This window comes from Parasteatoda tepidariorum, chromosome 6, assembly GCF_982258835.1.
Source record: "Parasteatoda tepidariorum strain Cologne lab strain chromosome 6, Ptep-v5.0, whole genome shotgun sequence".
Lineage (NCBI taxonomy): Eukaryota > Metazoa > Arthropoda > Arachnida > Araneae > Theridiidae > Parasteatoda > Parasteatoda tepidariorum.
Window position 1 is genome coordinate 105,261,594 of NC_141760.1, and position 21,653 is coordinate 105,283,246.

General features: G+C 30.3%; 1 protein-coding gene and 1 long non-coding RNA gene across 3 annotated transcripts in view; one reads left to right on the forward strand and one right to left on the reverse strand.

The window, feature by feature from the left end:
- The window catches only part of LOC139425115 (uncharacterized), an 88,546-nt gene extending 68,672 nt beyond the window's left edge, over positions 1-19,874 (reverse strand). The window contains exons 1-2 of one of the 2 annotated variants that reach the window (XR_015434808.1): positions 19,664-19,874; positions 17,852-18,035 (exon numbers count right to left, since the gene is read on the reverse strand). This is a non-coding gene — a long non-coding RNA (uncharacterized LOC139425115). The remainder of the gene's footprint in view (positions 1-17,851; positions 18,036-19,663) is intronic. The other variant, XR_015434809.1, reaches the window with a different exon arrangement.
- Positions 546-20,389, forward strand: LOC122271159 (acid-sensing ion channel 1A). Its single transcript, XM_087166333.1, has 12 exons — positions 546-2,082; positions 4,716-4,833; positions 5,596-5,723; positions 7,225-7,346; positions 8,455-8,615; positions 11,049-11,147; positions 11,725-11,824; positions 15,389-15,452; positions 16,568-16,619; positions 18,749-18,777; positions 19,314-19,386; positions 19,868-20,389. Exons 1-12 carry the CDS (start codon positions 1,883-1,885, stop codon positions 20,162-20,164), a joined length of 1,443 nt encoding a protein of 480 aa, XP_087022459.1. The 5' UTR covers positions 546-1,882; the 3' UTR covers positions 20,165-20,389.
- The last annotated feature ends 1,264 nt before the right edge of the window (positions 20,390-21,653 follow it).

Here is a 21,653-nt window from a genome sequence, read left to right on the forward strand (position 1 = left end):
TTAAATCTATATCAATAGCTTTTAATTTTTGATCAAATCCACCGACATGAGTTGCAAAAATTTTAAAGTTAATCATAAAGAAAATGTTTGCTAGCATTAAAGTAAAATAACTCCCACTGTATTAAATTTTAACCTGTGGAAATTATGACTCGTAGAAGCCCTGATCATTTCTCGTATCGTTCTTTTCTTTCGGCTTAAATATTCAACTTAATAAAAAAAAATTCAAAATAACTTAGTTACAGTTGGACTGTACAGTTATATAAGAAAAATTTAATAATGATAAAATAATTATTTTAAAACAATTCTAACATTCTCTTAGAAAACGATTTTATAACGTGCTTTTACAATTAAAAACGTTATTATGATTCCAGTTGGCATCTTAAAAGATTAATTGATCTTATTCATAACTTAATAAACTTCAATGCCATAGTAAAGAATTCATTAACCAGTTAATTATTCATCCATTAACCGATTATTCATTAACCATACTATGAATCGCCAACTATACATTATCAGTCAGCCAGTGATTCAGTTTGGTCAGGTCTACTCAAAAGATAACATAAATAACTCAGTTTATGATAACTGAAATACAACTTGAGAATTACCCCTTTGTTAGATGATATTTTCATCGATGATAGATAATCGATATGAGTCGTACGATGACGATCAGGTGAAGGGAATAACAGGTGTTTTTGAAAAAAAATTACTCTGAAACAACGTAAACAATGAAACGAGAAAAAGAGATATTATTAATTGATGGTGCATCAGTGAGCGTGCGTGATAATTACACTAAAGAACAAAAAATCTATACTATACGCGTTATTTACTTTGCTTGTCATTCTTTCAAGTATGGTTGTTGAAAAAGAATAAATGTGGAGGCTCGATTTCAATGTCCATTTGAACCTTGTAAAAAGTCATTAATCAAATATTTTTCTTTTTGAGACACGTGAACTTCATATATTCATTTATTTATTTTTTTTACTTTCAATATTTCTACAAACATTCATAATTGCTAGTATTGCATTATAGGAAACAACCATTCAAAGAATTCTTCTAGTTAGGCTTAACAAAAAAAGATGCGCATTTTTACGAATGAATTTTGATGATGACTAACGATTTAATTACTTTTTAATTATCTTATAACGATTTATATCTCCTTAAGTTTGTTTTTGCTGCTAAAAGACGTTGCATAAAAACAGTTTTCTTAAACAAAATTCAATAAATTTCCTTCATTAATTATAATTTTGATTGCATTCTATTTATCATACGTATTTTTTAAAGAATTTCAATTATTTACCTATAATTAATAATCTTTATAAAAAATAGCCTTACTCTTTTCATTGTACGTGGAATTTTTTTTAAATAAAATTTACTGTTGCTGTTTAAAACATACGTAAAATCTTTCAAAAATCTGAAATAATGGAGACTAATTAAGTTAATTAACTGATTAAAGTGATAGATGATGTTACATTCATCTCAAATTTTTCTTAATTATTTATTCTTAATCCTCGGTCTTAACTCAATTCTCAGACTTGACGTTTAATTAATTATTTTCTTTAAAAATTACCTTTGATAAATTTTTTATTAATTACTACAAAATAATAAATTTTTTTAAATGATTAATTCTTATTTAGTTTAATTAATTTTAGGTTAATTTTTTACTAATTTATTCATTTTTAATTTTGTTGTATCTATAGGCTATAAAAATTATAGATAGAATTTCTTTGTGCAAATGTTAATTTTTGAACAGCAAAAAATTTAAATCTTAAATAATAACTTAAGACATTTCAATAGCAGGATATACTGAAAATTTCCATTCATTAAGTTCGTGAGAAACTTTGATGCCTAAAAAAATGACAGCTGTTTTTAATTTTTGAAGTTCATGGAAGTGAAGTACAAAAAAGTTTCTTTTTGGAGATCGAAAGCACGTTTTCTGTTTCAGATCTTATTAGCCATAGGGTTTACAATACAGAGTGTGAAATTTGTGGAAATGTATTTGCAGTATCCATCATCTGTTGAATTGGAAGTCGTACAGCCATCAGAAGTTGAACTTCCTGCTTTCACAGTTTGCAATATAAATGAGTGAGTAACCATTTCGCTAATAATAAGTAGTACTCAAGAATTCGATTGATTATTATTTCACTGCTTATCTTATTAGAATTAAATTATAAGAGCCCCGTTACTAAGTTAGAAGCTTACTAGTTTAAAATAATTGGTATTAAGACTCGAATTACTGCGATAATAACGAATTTTCTCGATGCTGTCAGACAAACGGATCTCTTTTCAAAATAATTTTTGATCTACTTATCGGAATTTAACGTACTCAGATGCAATCCTTCTTGATAAGGACGCCTTTATATTTTTCGTTTATGTGTAAACGCTTTTTTCATTTTAGTATTTAGACGCATTTATGTTTTTGTTTTTCGTTATATAAATAGAAGTGCACACAAAGAGAATTCGATTGATAATTATTTCACTCCGCTTATCTTATTAGAATTAAATTATTAGAGTCCAATAACTTTAAGTTAGAATAATTGGTAGCAAGGCATGCATTATTACGATAATAATGAATCTTCTCGATGCTGGCAGACAAACGATCTCCCTTCAAAATAAATTTTGATCTAATCATCGGAATTTAACGTGCTCAGCTGCAATCCTTGGTAAAGACGCCTTTATGTTCTTCGTTTTAGTATAGACGCCTTTATGTTTTTCGTTTTAGTATAGACACCTTTATGTTTTTCGTTATAGTCTTTAGACACCTTTATGTTTTTGTTTTTCATTTTCGTTATAAAAGTAGTGAACTGCACTCAAAGAATTCGATTGATAATTATTTCACTGCTTATCTTATTATAATTAAATTATAAAAGCCCAATTACTTTAGGTTAGAATAATTGGTAGTAAGGCTTGCGTTATTGTGATAATAACGAATCTTCTCGATGCTGGCAGACAAATGGGTTTCTCTTAAAAATAAATTTTGATCTAATAATCGAAATTTACCGTACTCAGTGGTAATCTGTCTTGATAAAGACGCCTGTATGTTTCAGTAGTGGCTAAAAGAAAGTATTTCCAGCCTTATATTTCACTTAACATAGCTTTCAAAATTTTTATTTTATAAAATTATTTTCTTCTTTTAAGTTATGTGTCTCTTCTTTTGTTCAAGCTATAAAATGGTCGAATCAATTGTTGATAAATAATCGAAACAATTTTAGTTGAAATTTGAGCAATCTAGTGCTTAAAAAAGCAGTTGAAATTTCAATTGACTAGGAACTTTCTTCGATAAAATGACGATAAACTTAGCCTTCAGTAGTCAAGAAACAGCTGTAACTTGTATTGACATTAGAAACAGAGCTGCAGACGAATTTTTAACACTTTGACTTCTTGCAAAAGAATAGAAACATCAATCGTCAAAGAGTTCTATTTTTCAATAAAATTGCAATAAATTCTCCTTACATCGGTTAGGAAATGTTTGAAACTTGTATTGTCATTCATAACAGAACTCCAGTTATAATTTGAGCAATTTTTCTGGAATGAAAGAGATCGAAATATCGGTTAACGATAATTTCCTTTTGACGATAATATCCCGATACATTCTGTTTTCAACTGTAGGAAAACTGTAAAACATTACCTTGTTATATGTTATGAAATATCACAATTTATACCTCTCTCTTGATAATCATATAACTATCTACAAGTAAATATCAACATCAGAATTTTAAGCTTCAATTGCAATAAAACGTGAGAAATACCATTTTTTCCAAGTTAAGGATCTCAGTACTACATTAATCTAAAAATAATATTTTAGTTGTAGGGTGATATTTTTGCAAATAAAGTTCAACCAACCATATTAAATAACTATATCTTTATCTAAAGTATTCAGTTTTTTTAAAATAAATTTAATCACACAATTTAGGTATCTTTGTCTCAAGTATGAGCTATTTAAAACCCAAGCGTGTTTTAGTGAGTTTAAATTATAATTTTTCAGAAAGCTTGAACAAAAGTTTCTTCACGTATTATATATGTCAACAAAAATTGTGACCTTGATATTTTGTTAGTTTTTAATTTATTTCGAATTTTTGATTTTCAAATGTACATGTTAAACATCTCTGCCTCTATCCAAAGAGTTTTTTAAATACACGTATCGCACCCCGGTAAGAAAAGTGACACAAGTCAAAAAACAGCAATTTTGAGGTTAAGTCAATAAAAAATATGTATGAAGTGTCCCATCAAGCTCAAGAAGTGTCACATCTCTAGATTGTGCCATAGATTAGTGAAAATTTCAGAATAAGTTTTATTGCATTCTTTCAGTTGATTTTTTCTCAAATACTGTTTTTGACTTGTGTCACTTTTCTTGCCGGGGTGCGATATGATTTATTTATATACAAGCATGATTGTTCTATTGGAATTGTTTCAAGTTGATCATAATTTAAATTTTAAGAAAAATGTTTCGCATGTAAAAGAACACACAATAAAATCAAACTGTTACTAAATTAAAAATAAATTAATTGCGCTAGCATCTGTCTCAATTACAACTAAAATCCAAGTGCGTTTTATTTATAGAGTACTAATTTTGAAATGCTGTAAATTATAATTTTGCAGAAATTTTTCACAGAGTTTATTCACGCATTACATATATCAACAATAATAAGTTTCAAGTTTTAATAAACTGAGCTCTGATATATTCCCGAGATACGTGATGTCGAATTATATTTTTATAGAATCCGTGCCTCATCTTATTGTCGGGAATATCCACAATTCTGCGGAACACCGGAAACTGATTCTACGTTTTGTACTCGCTTTGCGGAATACTGCAACCTTGTCAATGTTTCGAAAGAGGTAAGCAAAACTTGTTCCAGAAATATACACAGAAGAGTCATTACATTATGACCATCCTGCTGATAACATGTAGGACCACCTTTAGCCCTCAAAACTGCTAGCACCCGCCGTGGCATTGATTCCACAAGGTGCTGATAGGTAGTCTGAGGTATCTGGTACCAATCGCTCACCAAATGGTCCTGCAATTCCCTCACATTGCGAGGAGGTAGCGTTGCAGCACGAATTTGGTTTCCCAAATAGGACCACAAATGCTCTATTGGATTAAGGTCAGGTGAATTTGCGGGCAAAGACTTGACTTGAAAGTCACTGGAATGTTCCTCGAACCAATCCATGACGATTCGACCCTTATGACATGGTGCATTATCCTGTTGATAAATACCATCCCCTGCAGGAAAAACTGTTGCCATGAATGGGTGAACCTGGTCTGCAACTATGTTCAAGTAGCTTACAGACGTCACGGATTGTTCTATGAGGATTATGGGTCCTAATGTGTCCCATGAAAACATTGTTCTTGGACGCGAAACCATGAAAACCTGGGCGAGCCCATTGTTACAGATGGAGGGTGGTCATAAAGTAATGGCTCTTCGGTGTATATAGATAAGAAAAATAATGCACTGATTTGAACAATTTTTGATCTAAAATTCAAAATCGTTTCAAAGAAGAAGAAAAATCGATTTCATTAGTCTTGCAAACTGTTTTAGTCTTTATTAGTCTAGTTTATTTGCTTACTGTATTAGTCTTGCATACTAGTTGAATTTACAGGTTCCCTTAAGAGATAAGGATAGTTTTCGACACCTTACTCGTTATCAACAGCAGATATTGGGTCACCAGTATTCAACATTAGTCTCCAGTTGCACTATTGAAACTGACGATGAAGAAAGAAATTGCAGGTACTCCTAATTAAAATTACTATGTTTTACTATAATTACTATGTACTAATTAAAATTACTAAAATTTTTTACTATGTGAAAAAAAGAGAAAATAACCGAAACAGCAAAAAATTGCTGCATGCGAGAGAATTTGTCATAAAATAATAATTTTCCTTATTATTATTTTCCTTATTATTATAATAATTTTCCTTATTATTATTTTCCTTATTATTATTATTATTATTTTCAATTATTATTATTTAAAAATGTACATTATGTTTAATGCATTCAGATGCAAACAAAGGGTAAATACATGATGATGCATTTTCATAAAGCAATGCAGCTACTTAAATCAAAGCCGTTATTAGTGTCTAGATGGTTCCAAATAGTGGAACACCACGGAATATTTGGGTGGTAAATCAAGTCTTTACTAAACTTATTCTAATTGATACGTTTCATGACGGAAAATTTTAAAACTGCAGTGTTTTTTTTTAAATCACTTTCGTGTTTGTAAAGATACAATCTAGCAATTGAAATTGCTACAATGCTCAAGCAGTTACCAGAATGCCTTTACGACCAACTAGATTGCTTGCATGGTAACTAAAGCTCCTTGCCCGATGACAGTGCAATTTATGCCGAAACTGTTATGTGGTTTTGAATCACTTTCGTGTTTGTAAAGATACAATCTTGCAATAGAAATTTCTATAATGCTCACGAAATTACTAGAATGCCTTTACGACTAACTAGATTGCTTGCATGGTAACTAAAGCTCCTTGACCGATGACAGTGCAATTTATACCGAAACTGTTATGTGGTTTTAAATCACTTTCGTGTTTGTAAAGATACAATCTTGCAATCCAAATTGTTATATTGCTCATGAAATTACTAGAATGCCTTCACGACCAACTGGATTGCTTACATAGTATTCAAAGCTCCTTGACCGATGGCTTTACAATTTATAATCGAATTGTCACTTGATGACTATGCAAGTTTTAATCGTTTCCTGACAGCAACAGACTGGTTTGCCATATTATCAATAACCCCTTTTCGACTATTGTTCAATTTTCAATTGCAACCTAGTGCTTGAAAACTATACAAGTTATAATTGATTCCTAAGCGCACTCAGCAAATTTTTTCACCCCCTTTTTTTAGACAAAACAGAATTTTTCGTTAATAGAAATTCCGACCTCTTTCTAACTAGATAGAGTACTTAAATTTCAATTAGAGCTTTGTACCTGGTGCCAATACCAGTATCAATTTCCTAATAAATTTCTAAAACCCCCGAATCTCTTTCTCCCACGTCTTTTGAAGTCGATGAATCGTGTTTCGTTATTGAACTAATGATACCAGAATTATTTTTTCCCTTTTAGCTCTTTAAGAATAACGTATTTTTAAAACTTATATTTTGTTTATATTTATTTTTTGTATTTATCTGATTGTTTATTTAGATTTATTACGAAAAGAATGATAATTCATTCATGATCAAGTATCAATTCTAAATTAGAACATTTTATTCCTACAGCTCCACACCCATTTTAGTCCCAGCTTTGAGTTTCTCATATGAAATTCCCTTCAACTGTTGGATGATATACTCTTTACATAATAAACCCCATGAGGCACCTCAGAAAGTACCCGTATCAACAAGTAAGTCTTTCAATCAAAAGCTCTTCTTTAAGAAAGAGCAGATTCCATTTTTCACGAAATCGATTTTCTTTTTTCTTAAATTTATTATAATATGATTGGACAGACTACCCATTCAAGAATCTCTTCCTTGAAACGTGAGTTAAAAAACGTAGAAATGAGGAATGATATAATGTTCTTTTTTTCTTCTAAATAACAACGACCTTTTTAGAGTGTCAATTTCGGAAGAACGCAATATGTCACATACTAAGCAATATAGAGAAAGTGAAGAATGTTATATTTGGTCTAAATGTGAGAAATTTCCGCAAATAAGCACATTTTTTCAGGAGTTCTTTTTTCTTCTGGATTGGGCTCAAAATTACATGGCTACGGAGTTGAACATTGGTAGTCATAATCTTAAAATTGGGTAGGCTGAAGCCTAAATAAAGGAGTAAAGCTTGCATTAAAGATATTCATACCCCAAAACCTCTGCCAAGCCTGAACGCTTACATGAAGAGAAAAAAAAACCCTTATTGCTAATACATGTCAAAGCTTAAACGACATGCAATAGACATGTTAATATCCCAAGTTCTCAGTGGACAGAAAAAATTCTCTTATTGCTAATACATGTGAAAGCTTAAAAGATATGCAATAGACATGCTAATATCCCAAGTCCTCAGTGGAGAAAAAAATTTCCCTTATTGCTAATACATGTCAAAGCTTAAAAGACATGCAATAGACATGCTAATATCCCAAGTTCTCAGTGGACAGAAAAAATTCTCTTATTGCTAATACACGTGAAAGCTTAAAAGACATGCAATAGACATGCTAATATCCCAAGTCCTCAGTGGAGAGAAAAATTTCCCTTATTGCTAATACACATCAAAGCTTAAAAGACATGCAATAGACATGCTAATATCCCAAGTCCTCAGTGGAGAGAAAAATTTCCCTTATTGCTAATACATGTCAAAGCTTAAAAGACATGCAATAGACATGCTAATATCCCAAGTCCTCAGTGGAGAAATTTTTTTTATCTTACTGCTAATGCATGTGAAAATTATTTTACTTGTATGAGTTATTTGCACGTCAAAAACAGAGAGATAATTAACCTGTTGCATTATTTTTTTTTCAGAAATTCACTTGATTCTTAACCTGGAGGTTTCGGAATATCATCCATCTCATTTATCTCGTGGTGCACAGCTCAGTATTCATTCCCCATTCCACGTCCCATCACCGGTAGGAGAAGGTCTCTTTTTAAATATGGGCACCGTCTATCGAATCTATATAAGGCTGGTAAGTATTATATTTCGTACTTTTTTTTTAATATTTTGAGGCAAAAATTCGAACTTCAGTCATACAATAATGCTTTGAATTCTTATAAATAACCATATTCATCTTTCGAGCAGCTTTCACAAATATGTATAACTTCGTTGTTTTCTTCAACTGGATCAGGAATAATAAGTGGAGCACGCGCATCGTTAAAGATTGCTGATATTATTGGTTATAACCTTCTTCCCATTTTTCCTCTTATTCCAAATTTTTTTTCTTCACATTTTAACGTGGTGTACTGTGAACTTGCTGATATCCAAGCCAAATTTGGCTTGATTATCAGCAAGTCCACAGTGCCCCGCCTCCCATAATGAATGAAGTTAGTCAGCAACATCCGAGTTTTTTAGTTGCTGTGCAACACAGCTGCATAAAGAATTCCTCGCTGCATTACAGAGGAGGAATAAAAAAAAAAGAAAAATGAATTTTTTAAAAATAAATCTCTTAATTATTCATATGATAATTAAATTTTAAATGTGTAATAATTTGTTATAAAATATTACATTATTTGAAAAGAATATCTGTACGACTACAGAAAAACTGAAAAAGCTAGTTTCAGAATTAACAACAACAAAAAATTAATTATCTTTATGCTTAATAATGTTGGTCTTTTATTATAACTACAAGTTATTTGAATACAAAGCTAGACTCGGAAAAATAATACAATTGCTCAAAATAACTATAAATTTAGAGTTACCATTATCACGCGAAAATTATACTTTCTTAATGTTTTTAGTCACACATTTTGGAAACTGCTTCAAAATTTTTATATTTACCTAAACACATGCCCGTTCGGCATTGTTTTCATCATTGACTAAATCAAGTACCGCAATTAAGTCAATAGGCTACTGGTGTTGACGGTAAAATGACGGATTTTCGTTATGCGGAAGGATGTGTGTTAACTAACATAGAACAATCAATAATCAATAGATAGCATAAGCAATGATAATTTGCAATCACTTTATAATGATCCGTGGTGGCTCAGGGAATAGAGCGTTCGCCTCTAGTGATGCGAGGTGAATGAGGTGATGCGAGTTCGAATCCCAGTGATAGCTGGTCTATGCGAATTCCACACCCGGCTCACACCGACCACATTTTGATGTCAAATATCCTCTATGGTAGACAGGTCATAGGTTAGAATCCCCTTGCCGTTAAGCTTACCGTGGGAAGTTTTCATGGTTTTCCTCCCATGTAACGCAATTGTGGGTTAGCTTTATCTAAAAGCCCTCCACTAAGGCAAATTTCTACCAATATTGCTCCAGGAGTTCCCTTGTCTTCTGTATTGGGTTCAAAATTACAAGACTACGGAGTTGAACATTAGTAGTCGTGAACCCTAAATTGGGTCTGCTGCTCAACGACGGTTATAAAATAAAATAAAATCACTTTATAATTGGAAACAATTAGGGTAAACTAACCAGTGAAGGAACACTTAAGCTTCTCCTGCCTTTTCAAAAATCATATTAATTTAAAAATTCGTAATTTTAGTTAAGTGACAGTGTCAACATATTTGCTACTAATTGCAAATTATGTAAAAAAAACTGTTGAGAACTTACATAATATTGTTTTAAAGTTTTGGAGATTCAAATAACAAGTAGTAAGAAGACCTAGTGAAGGAACAGCTCTTACCAGTGAAGGAACACAAAATTTCCCAGCAAAGGAACACTTAATTTTGGTTATTTTTTTTTGCTCTTTATGAATTTATATGCCATACAAATATCTAAAAACAAACCTATTCTTGAAATTATAACATAAAAATACTTGGAAAATGTTAACTTTTTTTGTAATCATGAATTGAAAAGTAAGTGTCAACATATTAGCACATACTGTTCATTCACCGGGAAATCTTTGCCCAGTAAAGGAACATGCCTGTTCCTTCACTGGTTAGAAATTGTTTTTTGTATTTTTAACATACTTTTGATGCAAAACATCACTAAAGGTACAAGAAAATTAAAGTTTTTCTTTCATTTTCATTAACTTAGAAAAAACCATTCTTCATCGTTTGGTGATCCAGTGAATAAACACCCCTTATCTCAGTACTTTATTATGCTATGATGCTTAAAAAAAAATGAAACGTAGCTTGAATAACTATATTTTGAATTCTTATTTTCACAGTGAGAAAAATAAAACTATTGCACGCAATTAATTCCACTTCAAACATATAAATACAAACACTCACCTTATAATTTTTTCAAAGAAACAAGGTGTTGCAGAGATAATTCAAAAATTTTCCAGAGAAGTCTATTTGACCAGGTAATCCAAAACATTGCTAGATGACTTCCTATTGTTTGGCAGTAAGCGAATGTTGCCAATTAATCTAAGGAAAAGCTTTCAAATTCTTATTTTTAATTAATATATACGAAATGTTCCTTCACTGGTTGGTTTACCCTACATTTATTTCAGTCAGAAAAGAATCTCCTGCCTCAACCCTTCAAGAGTAAATGTACAGATTACGAAAAAATGTGGAAGCTAAATGGTGGACAAGGACCCGTTACAGAAAAAGTAAGCTATTACTATACATTTTTACCACTTCTTCCGATCATAATTATTTTTTTAATCTCTGTAATATCTAAAGAACACAAGTTTAAAAGGAAGAACACAGATTAAAGTGTAAAGACCATTTATGAAACGTAATCCTTTGTAGTAAAATTAAATTTGAGGATAGTTGTCTTATTGATTGGAATGACGTTTTGTTGAGAGAACATAATATGCCGGATACTAAAAAAAGATTATTGCTTTTTAAAAAAGATTACACGTAAACACAATTCGTAAAATATTATTTTGAATTTTATATGCATCTGGAAAGTACTTTGTCTTTAGTGGTATTGCAATCAAATACGGTTTTTGAGGTAGTGGCTGAGAATAGATTAACGATTGGGAGAGTGAAAAAAAACTTTGGAAATTGAGAATGGATATACAACTGGAATACTGAAAAAAAAACTTTAAACCTAATTAAGCCCAACTTGTAGAACTATAACTGCAGCCATTCGAAACTTATGTAGAGGATACGAACTTTTGAGAGCAACATTCGTAAAAAAGAAAAATTATAATAACATGTGTTTTATTTTTTCATCCACAGATGTGCAAAGAAAAATGTAAACTAGAAAAATCACTCGATATCTATAATTGTGCAGAACGAAGAATAGATTACCCACATAACGAAACCATTTGCTTGGAACGTAAGTTGATTGTAGACATTTCTATAATATATGTATATGCTGCGTTTGTCAAGTAGATGTTGCGTTTATAAATGTTACTATGAATGACCGAAATTAGTGGCTGTTGACTTCCGCTGGGGAATGTTGAGAGTCACATAGTCGCTTTGATAAATGAGCCGCTCAGAAGCCAATGCGGTTAAGTCCATTTTCTGATATTTTCTGATTTTTGGAAATTTTGATGAAATAAATAATAATCTTCTTAGTTATTAAAGGATTTACTCGTTGGTTACTTTTTTTTAGGTCAGACAGCAATTTTTTTAATAGCTTCTGAATATATTGTATAATAATTTCAGAAGCCATTGTGAATAAGTCCACCTTTTATCAATATTTTTTTACATAAACTTTGAAATAAAAATTAAATTATTCTTCTTCTTTCGATATTTGTTGGTAACACTGAAAAACAAGAAATTCATAGTAACCAGGGTTGCCAGACGTAGTATTTTTAATACTACGGTAGTATTTTTTCACCACAAAAAGGGGTATGGTATTTTTCGTAGTATTTTTTTAAAATGTGGTATTTTTTATTTTTTTAAAATTTTTTTTTCATTTCCTAAAACAAAGAAAAGTGCCACTTTAGTTTTGAAGTAAAAAACAATTTTTGAAATAATCCAACAGTTTATTTTCTATTAGTCACTGTATCTAGTGATGATTGAGAAAAATCGAAGTTCGTTTATACTAGAAGACATAAATTTCCTATCTTTTTCAACTGCCAAAAGTCCTAAAATTTTTAAGATGCTGTCATTATTTCAATAAATACTTACGTTTTTATTTACACATCCTGTACATATCTTGTTTTGAGTTTACACCTCGAAAAAAGAGTTTATACACTTTTCTAATTAAATTAATAAACCAGGAATTTTAAAAACTAATGTATCAAAAAACATTAATTTTCTCAATTGTTGTGTTTTGAACTTAACCGCATTGGCTTCTGAGCGACTCAAATGCTCGATATATATACTAGATCTAGTTAAGTTCTACTGCCCGGTATGCCCTACAATAAAATTTTAGGACAAGTACCACTGCCCAGTATGCATTTAACCAGAACTCCGATCACTGATGTTTCTCCTAATCAAACCTCCTGTTCCCAGCAGATCACCGAAGTCAAGCATCACTTGCTGTTGCCAGTGTGCGGGTGGGTGACCACTTGGATTAGTTTGCGTAGGGACTTAGGGTGTGCTGTATTGGTCCTCGTTAAACTGTGCTACCGTAAAGTGCTCGACTTCGCGTGCAGGTCGACGGGCTACCGAAGAGGGGGTGCCATCCCCTCTGCAGAGGATCAAAATTGTGATGGCATGTCTTCGGATCATCCTCAGGGATGTTTCCCAGACCGTCGCCAAGAGCCCATTGTGCAGCTCTAGTGCGACGATCTAATCAAACCTCAGCAGATATTAAAATATCGAGTAAATATAATAATATCAACGAGTAAATTAATATGAAATTGGATATAATAAATATTTCAGACATTCACCAAAGTGAATGTGTGATTGTCGTCACTCACCGGTGAAAGTCGACATTCTCTTGACTTCGGTAATTCATGGTAACAATACCATGTCTACACATGAAGACATGGTACGTTCGGTAATTCATGGTAAATATCGTAACATTTGTATACAAATAGATGTTGCGTTTATAATGTATGCTGTTTTTTTTATTCAAAATATATATGCTATAAATTTTAAATCAAAACGCAGATTGTTGTTTTTATTAAACACAGTCTTATGCGCATTCAACGCGATATAAAATACACAAGGTATGTCCTTAAACACAAAGAAAAAAAATTAATAATCAGGTTATAACTCGAAACAAGATTCAAATTTAACTTTCTTTCAACTGTGAAAGTTTTCACAATACGGAACACAAACGTAGCAACTTGGTTTGAAAATTGAGAAGATTTAAGTTTGTCATAAGTTCAATAATTATCTCGATAATTAATAGACAGTAAATTTTTTACACAAATAACAATAAAAATTTAATAAAGAAAAACATTTTTTAATAAATATGTTTCTGAGTTATACTGACAATAATTAGCATGATTATTGAATTTCTGACATGTTCTTCTCAGATATTGACTCAATATTTTCTTAAGTTAATTCTAAAAACCATACGAATCTTGGAGAAAGGCGATTCGTGCCCACATCGTAGAAAAAATTTCCAATTTAATGTTTTATGAATTTTTATGAATCTTTTAAATCAGCAAAGTTATTAAAATATGCTCCATTAACGAGTGCAGTAAGCAAAATAAAACAAAAAGTTGTCACTTTTAATAACTTTTGTTCTAATGATCAGTTTTATCTTAATGGTTCAGAATCTAATTTTATTGGTTTAGACGTGTGAGCTCAAATAGGCGAAATGCCAACTGTTAGTTAAATTACAAAAACAGGCAAAATAACATATTTTCTCTGAAAAACCGAGTTATATATTTATATATATATATATATATATATATATATATATATATATATATATATATATATATATATATATATATATATATATATATATATATATATATATATATATATATATATGTTACGTTATTTAAAAAAATGTTGAAAAAAATATTGATATAGGGCATGAAAATTTCTGTAAAAAACAATAGAGTGCAATGTTAATGGTTCGAAAAACTAACTTTTAAATTGCTACTAGTGCTTGCAGTATTTGAATTACAAAAGCAGATACTAAAATTTCCTTTCTTTAAACAAACATCTACTTTATTTCAACGGATTTCCTTTTCTATCACCGCAAAATATTGGAATTAGCCTTAATTTGAAATTAGCGTAAAAGTAAAGTTAATATTCAGTTTAGTAGGCATAACGAAATTGCAAAGTTTAACTGTAGCGAAACATAGAAAAATAGGAATTAAAAATTTTAAAAGAGCAGTCTGAATTTCGAAAAATGGTAGTTCAAGGGATAGAGCACGTGCATGTCAATAAAATGACCCAGGTTTGAATCCCAGCGATGGCTAGTCGATGCAAAATCTGCGTCCAGCTAGCACCGACCATAGTGCTATCATAAAATAGTCTCAGTGTTTGACGGATCATGGGTTAGAATTTTCTTACCGCCAGGCTAAAGGGAGGTTTAATGCAAATACTGGTTAAATCCCTCAAAACATTCTCTGTGAAGGAAGGCATTTTGTAAAGTCAAGGCTAGGCCATAATTCTAAAAAAAAATGGTCGACAGCTCGACGCCAGTTATAAAATAAAATACTATATCTTCCACATAACATATCTTAAGCAAAATATAGCAGTTATATCTTCCAATTAACATATTCAGTAACCAGAACCTAAATTTAACATCTTATTATATTTTATGACAATATGCTATACTGCTGAAAAAAAATTGGTTCACATTGTTTCATATTACCGGTTCTTTGAATAATCGGTTCTCATTGTTTCATTTTACCGGTAATTTGCATAATAATATATATATCGTAATAAAACAATTATCTGGCATCATCACTTATGTAACTATTTGCTGCAAAATTTGAATACCAGCATGTTTTGAGATTTGTGCTTTTATTTCCAGCAATTCCAAACTTTGCGAAGGAAACGAGATTTGAATGTGCAAAAAGTTGTACTTCACCATGCAAGTAAGAAAACTCAAACTCATAGTTACACTTTTAATGGAATTATTACAGTATTCCCTGTAACAATTCCCTGTTGTTTATACCAGTTAAATTTTAAGTTAATTTCATGCAGGAATTTTTTTATTGAATTTACTTATCAAAATCTGACGCATCAACAGATCATCGCCCAAGTTATCACAGCTAAAATGGAAATGAAATAAATAAACCTCGTCTGTCTCCCGTATTGGTTAATTTTGATAGTCTTTATTCCATTTCACCTCAGAATGACCTCCATAGTGATTCATCAGATTTTGATAGTCTTTTGAAGTTAAATTATTATTTACGATTCCTCAACGTAAAAATTTTAATAAATTTATTTTTAACTAAGATTATAAACTGATATAGAATAGCCAGTATATCACTAAAACGGAAAAACTTCTAGATTGGTAGAAATATATTTCAGGGTGAACCTTGGCGAAAAGTGGCAATTTTTCGGCACCAATGTTTATGCCCTGCCAAATAAAATAGTGCCGAAAAGAGAACATTATTAAATCTTAAAAAACATAATCCAAATAAAATGCATTTTATATAAAATTAAAGCAAGAAAATAATATAAATATAGAAATTACATGCTATCTAATATGTGGAATAAAACAGATATTACGGACTAGCCTTGTTTAGATATTTCTGTGAGGGTCTTAAAAAATTTTAATTAAAATTTTTAATCGTGAAGATTTTACCCTAGCAAAAATTTTTCGTTTTAAGTTCTTGTGGTTTTCCTTTCCATGTAACGCAATTAGCTCCATCAAATAGTAGTCCACGAAGGCAAATTTCTCCCAATACTTGATCCAGGAGTTTCCCTGCCTTCTGTATTGGATTTAAAATTACAAGGCTACGGGGTTGAATATTAGTAGTCGTAAACCCTAAATTGGGTCGACTGTTCAATGTCGGTTATAAAATAAAATATTCTTTACATTTTAAATTATTAATGCAGGGGAAACTGAATTTGCAATGAGGAGTTCTTATCGCGGTATAGTGTCCTCTTAAGGTGCTCTAATCATGAATTTTACGAACTTTTTTTTAATCTTATTGAATGAAAAATGTATAGTTTCAAAAAAATTTTTTTTTTCTTCTTTCAGGATGAGAAGATATGAAGTTCAAGTTCAAGAGGCAGACAGTGAAGGAAATAGGGTGAGCTTTTTGAAAAATAAATTTTGTAAAGTCTCATTTTTTAAAAATTTCTTCCATTTTTTGGAAATATACAAAAAAGCATATAATATCATATATCCTTTCGTTCACAAAGTATAGTTGTAGAAAGTAGGACATAAATTTGAAGAAAAAAAAGGCTCTAACACTTTACTGTAAACCCGTGCTCTTTATCCAAAAGAATTAATTAATAAAAATCACCTTGGTTATTGAAATATTATATTACGTTTTTGGAAGTACAAAAAAGCATATAATTTCATTTAACATTTCGTTCACAAAGAATAGTTGTGGAAAGTTGTATAGTTGTATATTGATTTTTAAGAAGTTTTTTTTCCAATGATCATACTTATTACTTTGCTGTCAAATTTTTTTAAGAAGTTTTTTTCCAGTGATCATATTTATTACTTAGCATACTTATTATTTTGCAGCCACACTTTTTTAAGAAGTTTTCTCTAGTGATAGTGGAATGAAACAATAACTATAAGCATAAATTTAAATTTCACCAGCCCCTAAAACCACGCGAATAATTACCAGATAGTTTTTCACGCTGTTTAAATTGATTATAGGTATTATGAATATCAAGAATATTTTAAATCAAATTTATTAAACAAAGAAGAATAAAAATGATTGCTTATTTATGATTCGATTCAAGTAGGAATTTCATTCGGAAGAATTGGAATTTACCCCCCCCCCCAAGTATCTGAAAAATTAACTTAAATTTTATCAACTTGATTCTTTTCTAGGTTAAGCCCAATACTTTATTTTTCACTTAGCAATTACCTTGATAAACAATGTTAATTTGCATTACTGTCAGTCATTACCTTGGTAATTACAAATATACACATGATTAATTTTTTTAGTTTTTTACTTAAATTAGAACACGCTTGGTTTTAATTTCAGACTGATTTCTCAGTAAAAATATGATATTTAAGCATTACTGTCAATTAGGATAATTATTCCGATGAACATCGTTAATTGCTAAATTTCGAAATTTCGTTTTAGTTTTCCTCCTTATCGCATGAAAAATACATGTTCAAAATTTTAGCTGTCTAACTTCTAAAATACATTTGACTTACATCAGCATCAAAGGAAAAAAAACTGATTAAATACAAAACCTTCAAATAAATAAACTATGCAACTAAAATAACGATTTAAAAACAAATAACTGAAAATCACCTCGTGAAATCATCAAATTTTAAAAAAATACTGTTTATTACCTGTTTTCCAGTTTCCTGTCACTCAAAATTATAAAAATAAAGTTTCGAAATGGGAGAAGTAAATCCAATTCGCAAGAAGAATTCTCGAGACTTTTGTAAACGCTACTATATTTTCATCTTTCAGATTTGATACAAAGTCTTTCTAAACATGAAGAGATTTCTAGTTTCCAGTTACAATTGCATCCTACATCGATAAAATTGAAATTATGAAATTAACGAGAGTGAATAACACTCAAACTTCGCTTAAAAATATTAATTGAGTGTACAAACACTCAAACAATTTGAAATGAGTTGGGCGAAAAGAAATATTAAGAAATCTTACTGTTAGACAAGTTAAACCCAACATATCTGTAACAGTATAAACATATAATGAAAATTCAAATGTTTTGCGAGAATTAGTAAGCATATATTTCAAACACAAAAAGGTCTTTTCAGCTTTGATCATTACATGAAGTATCTCATTTGGATAGTTGAATAAAAATATCTTTTAAAAGAATTAATATGTTTTACACCCATTTAATTGAAAATAAGGATGAAATTAAATAGAATTCTGATTAATAACCTCAACATCAGTTATCTCCCAAGAAAAAGTTGATCAAGTAATAATTTGCTGCTTTTTGTATTATTCCAGTTGTAATATTTTTATCGGATTCATATCAGGAATTAATTTATTTTAATTCATTATATTAATTTATTTTATTTCTTCAAATATGCTTTCCGTTATAAAAATCCGTAGGCTGTTGTGACTTGAAATTATATATGTTTTACGTTCTTTTTCCTTTTAATTTTCAATCTTGTTGCCTTATGTATTTTAATTTGTATATATATATATATATATATATATATATATATATATATATATATATATATATATATAATTTATTTTTTTTTTTGCAGAAAGCTTGTGTGACCGCGAGTGATCTGTCGTAAGTATACATTTTCAAAATTGTTTTTAAGTTTCTACTATGAAATTCGAATACTTTTAGTATGATACAGTTTACCTATATTCAGGTATTCAATTAAAAAAAAATTTATTTTTGACGCTTAAATTCCAAAGCATAATTTGTAAATCACGTATTAAATACGGACGACTATAAAAACTTCTTAACTCGTAGAAGTAGGAATTATGATATTTAGTTTAGTTAATTTCAAGCTGTTATTTTTATCATTAAGTAGAAAATATTATTTCACCTCCAAAAAAAAAATTGTTTCGAACAGGACTGAAACACTAAAAAATATTCGAAACTTCAGCGTAGAGCTGAAATATTCGAAAAATTATTATAATTGAAATATTCAAAATATTGTTTTAAATAATCAGTGAAATAATTAATTAGGAGAGCTCATAATTCTTCTATTCATAGTTCTATTGCGCTAAAGATAAGTTATTCATAGAAATTCGTTCTTTTTTTTTCAACATTATTTCCAAATAGCTTTTACATGAAATTTATTATTTCTTTCAAAGCTGCGCCACTCTTGTTCATATATATTTTGAAAACCTGGAAATAACGACGTTTACTTACATGCCTAGATTTGAAGTAAGTTTTAGTTTCATTACATTTACAACTTTTTAATTTGATAAAAATGAATATGAAACTGTTTAGTTTAAATATTTATTCAAAAAATTTTTGGTGTTCATAAAAAAATATGTTAATTGATTCTACAATGATTTCTTAAAAATATTCTAAGCAAAAATTTAAGAAAAATGTCTTTTTAAATGAATTAATTTATGTATTGCTAAAAAAGATTAAACCTGAGTGTATAGTCGATTTTCAGAAAATATTCCAAAACATTTATACTACTTTGGGTACTTACGTATTATTACGTATTTCAAGAATTTCTACTAGATAACAGCACAATGCACAGAAAGGTCTTGTTGCCATTATGGAAATCGCATTTTTCTTCTGAACAATTTCAAAATGTGGCTTATCATTATATTTCCGGACTCATCAATTATGTTTTTAATAACTCAAAATATTATTTTAAAGTAGGACTAATTGCATTTTTTGTGTCTCATAGCCGATCGGAATCTTAAGCTTCATAGGAGGATATGTAGGTCTATGGCTGGGCATATCTTTCTTGACGGTCTACGACTTCCTTGAAACTAGACTCTTCCACCTTGTCTCGGTCATCAAAAAGAAAACACGGATGAGGAAAGTTTCAGCCGATCCACGCACCGATCGTTACAGCGTCAGAACTAATAGCAATCTCGCCTCAAAGGACTCCAAACCAAAGCATTCCTTGAAGATACCATCCAAACTACTATCACCAGTTTACGTAACCAATCATCGTGGGCAAAAACTTCAGCACACGTGATTCACAATAAAGGGCCATTCTCTCTGTATGTGTAAAAGAAAAAACACTTATGTCAATTCGGATTGGTGAGTTTGACGCATGATTGCGACGAACTTTTCGCATACAGTGTGAACTGTTCCTAACTCACTGCTTTGCCAACCGATTGTTCTAATATAAATTTTAGTAGTTGACTGTCTACGAAATTTTCTTTTTTAAGCTTGTATAATTTCAATAAAATTATGGTTAATCGAATATTTTGTTTTTCTCTCTTCTTTAAATCCTAGGTAATTAAACTTAACCTATACATTTTGAACCCCATCCGGCAGACAAGGCAGCTCCTGGATCAAGTATTTAGACAAATTTGCCTCCGTAGAGGACTTTTTGATGGAACTAACCCGTATTTGCGTTACACGGAGAGGAAAACCACGAAAACTTCCCACAGTTAGCCTGATGGTAAGGGGATTCCTGATTTTCTGAGTCACAACGGCTCGGCCCGATTAATAATACAAAAATTGTTTCTTATAAAAAATAATTTCATTGAGATAATGATAAACGTTTAGATGGAATCCTATTACACCCAAGAAATCTGAAAAACATTTTCGTGGTTTTCCTTTGCGTGTAACGCAAAATTTTACAATTTTAATTTCAATTTAATCTTGGTTAAAACAAGTTATTTTTATTATATTTATAGATATTGTTTAACACCGATACTTAAATTGCTTTGATTTTTGGTTTGAGTTAAAAATTACAAAAAATAAGAAGAACATCTTGTTATATTCACAGAGATGATTGGCTGTCTGTCAAAGACGCTAAAAAATGATTCATTATATAAAAAAAATTCATTGCGATTACTGAGCATTTGCATTTAGCTGGAATTCTTTAAATGTCAAGCAATCTGAAAGATATTTTCGTGGTTTCCATTTACATGTAACGAAAAATATGATTGTTTTCTTTAAAAATAAAAAAAATAAAAAAAAAAAACATAAAGGCAGCAATGCCTAAATATTTACATAAATTGTGAGTTATTTTATCTGTCTTTAAAACAAAACAAAATGAAGAGCATTCGAATGATTGCAATTCATTAGCAGGGTAGATAGTCATTTGCGGATATTAAAAAATGATTAAGCAGATCGGAAATTGATAGGTGCTCCATACAATCAAATTCATAATAAAAGCTACGAATAATTATTTTGATGAAAAAGATTTTTATTTTTATATCCTAAAAAAATAGAATTTAAATTAAATAATTAAATTGAACAAACTTAAAAAATTTTAGAATTTAAATTAAATTGATTTTAATGATCAACACTGATTACGCGCAATGCTTAGGTACGGCGGGGATGTCAGAAAATAATATACTTAAAGATCCGTGCGCCTCTTTTTGTGTGTAAAACCGGTTTGTCAATAGCGTGTTGCTTTTCAATGTCCCCCCCCGGGAAAAAAATGTCCTTATCCTCTATGTTAGTCCCTCAGCCGCGATGGCTCAGGGGATAGAGCGTTCGCCTTCCAA

What these genes read in the sequence shown, in the direction of transcription:
- LOC122271159 (XM_087166333.1), top strand. Translation starts at nt 1,883, where the DNA reads ATGGAAGTGAAGTACAAAAAAGTTTCTTTTTGGAGATCGAAAGCACGT. An exon ending in ATCGAATCTATATAAGGCTG is followed by an intron (nt 8,616 to 11,048) that starts GTAAGTATTATA and finishes CATTTATTTCAG; the next exon opens with TCAGAAAAGAATCTCCTGCC. An exon ending in CGAAACCATTTGCTTGGAAC is followed by an intron (nt 11,825 to 15,388) that starts GTAAGTTGATTG and finishes TTTTATTTCCAG; the next exon opens with CAATTCCAAACTTTGCGAAG.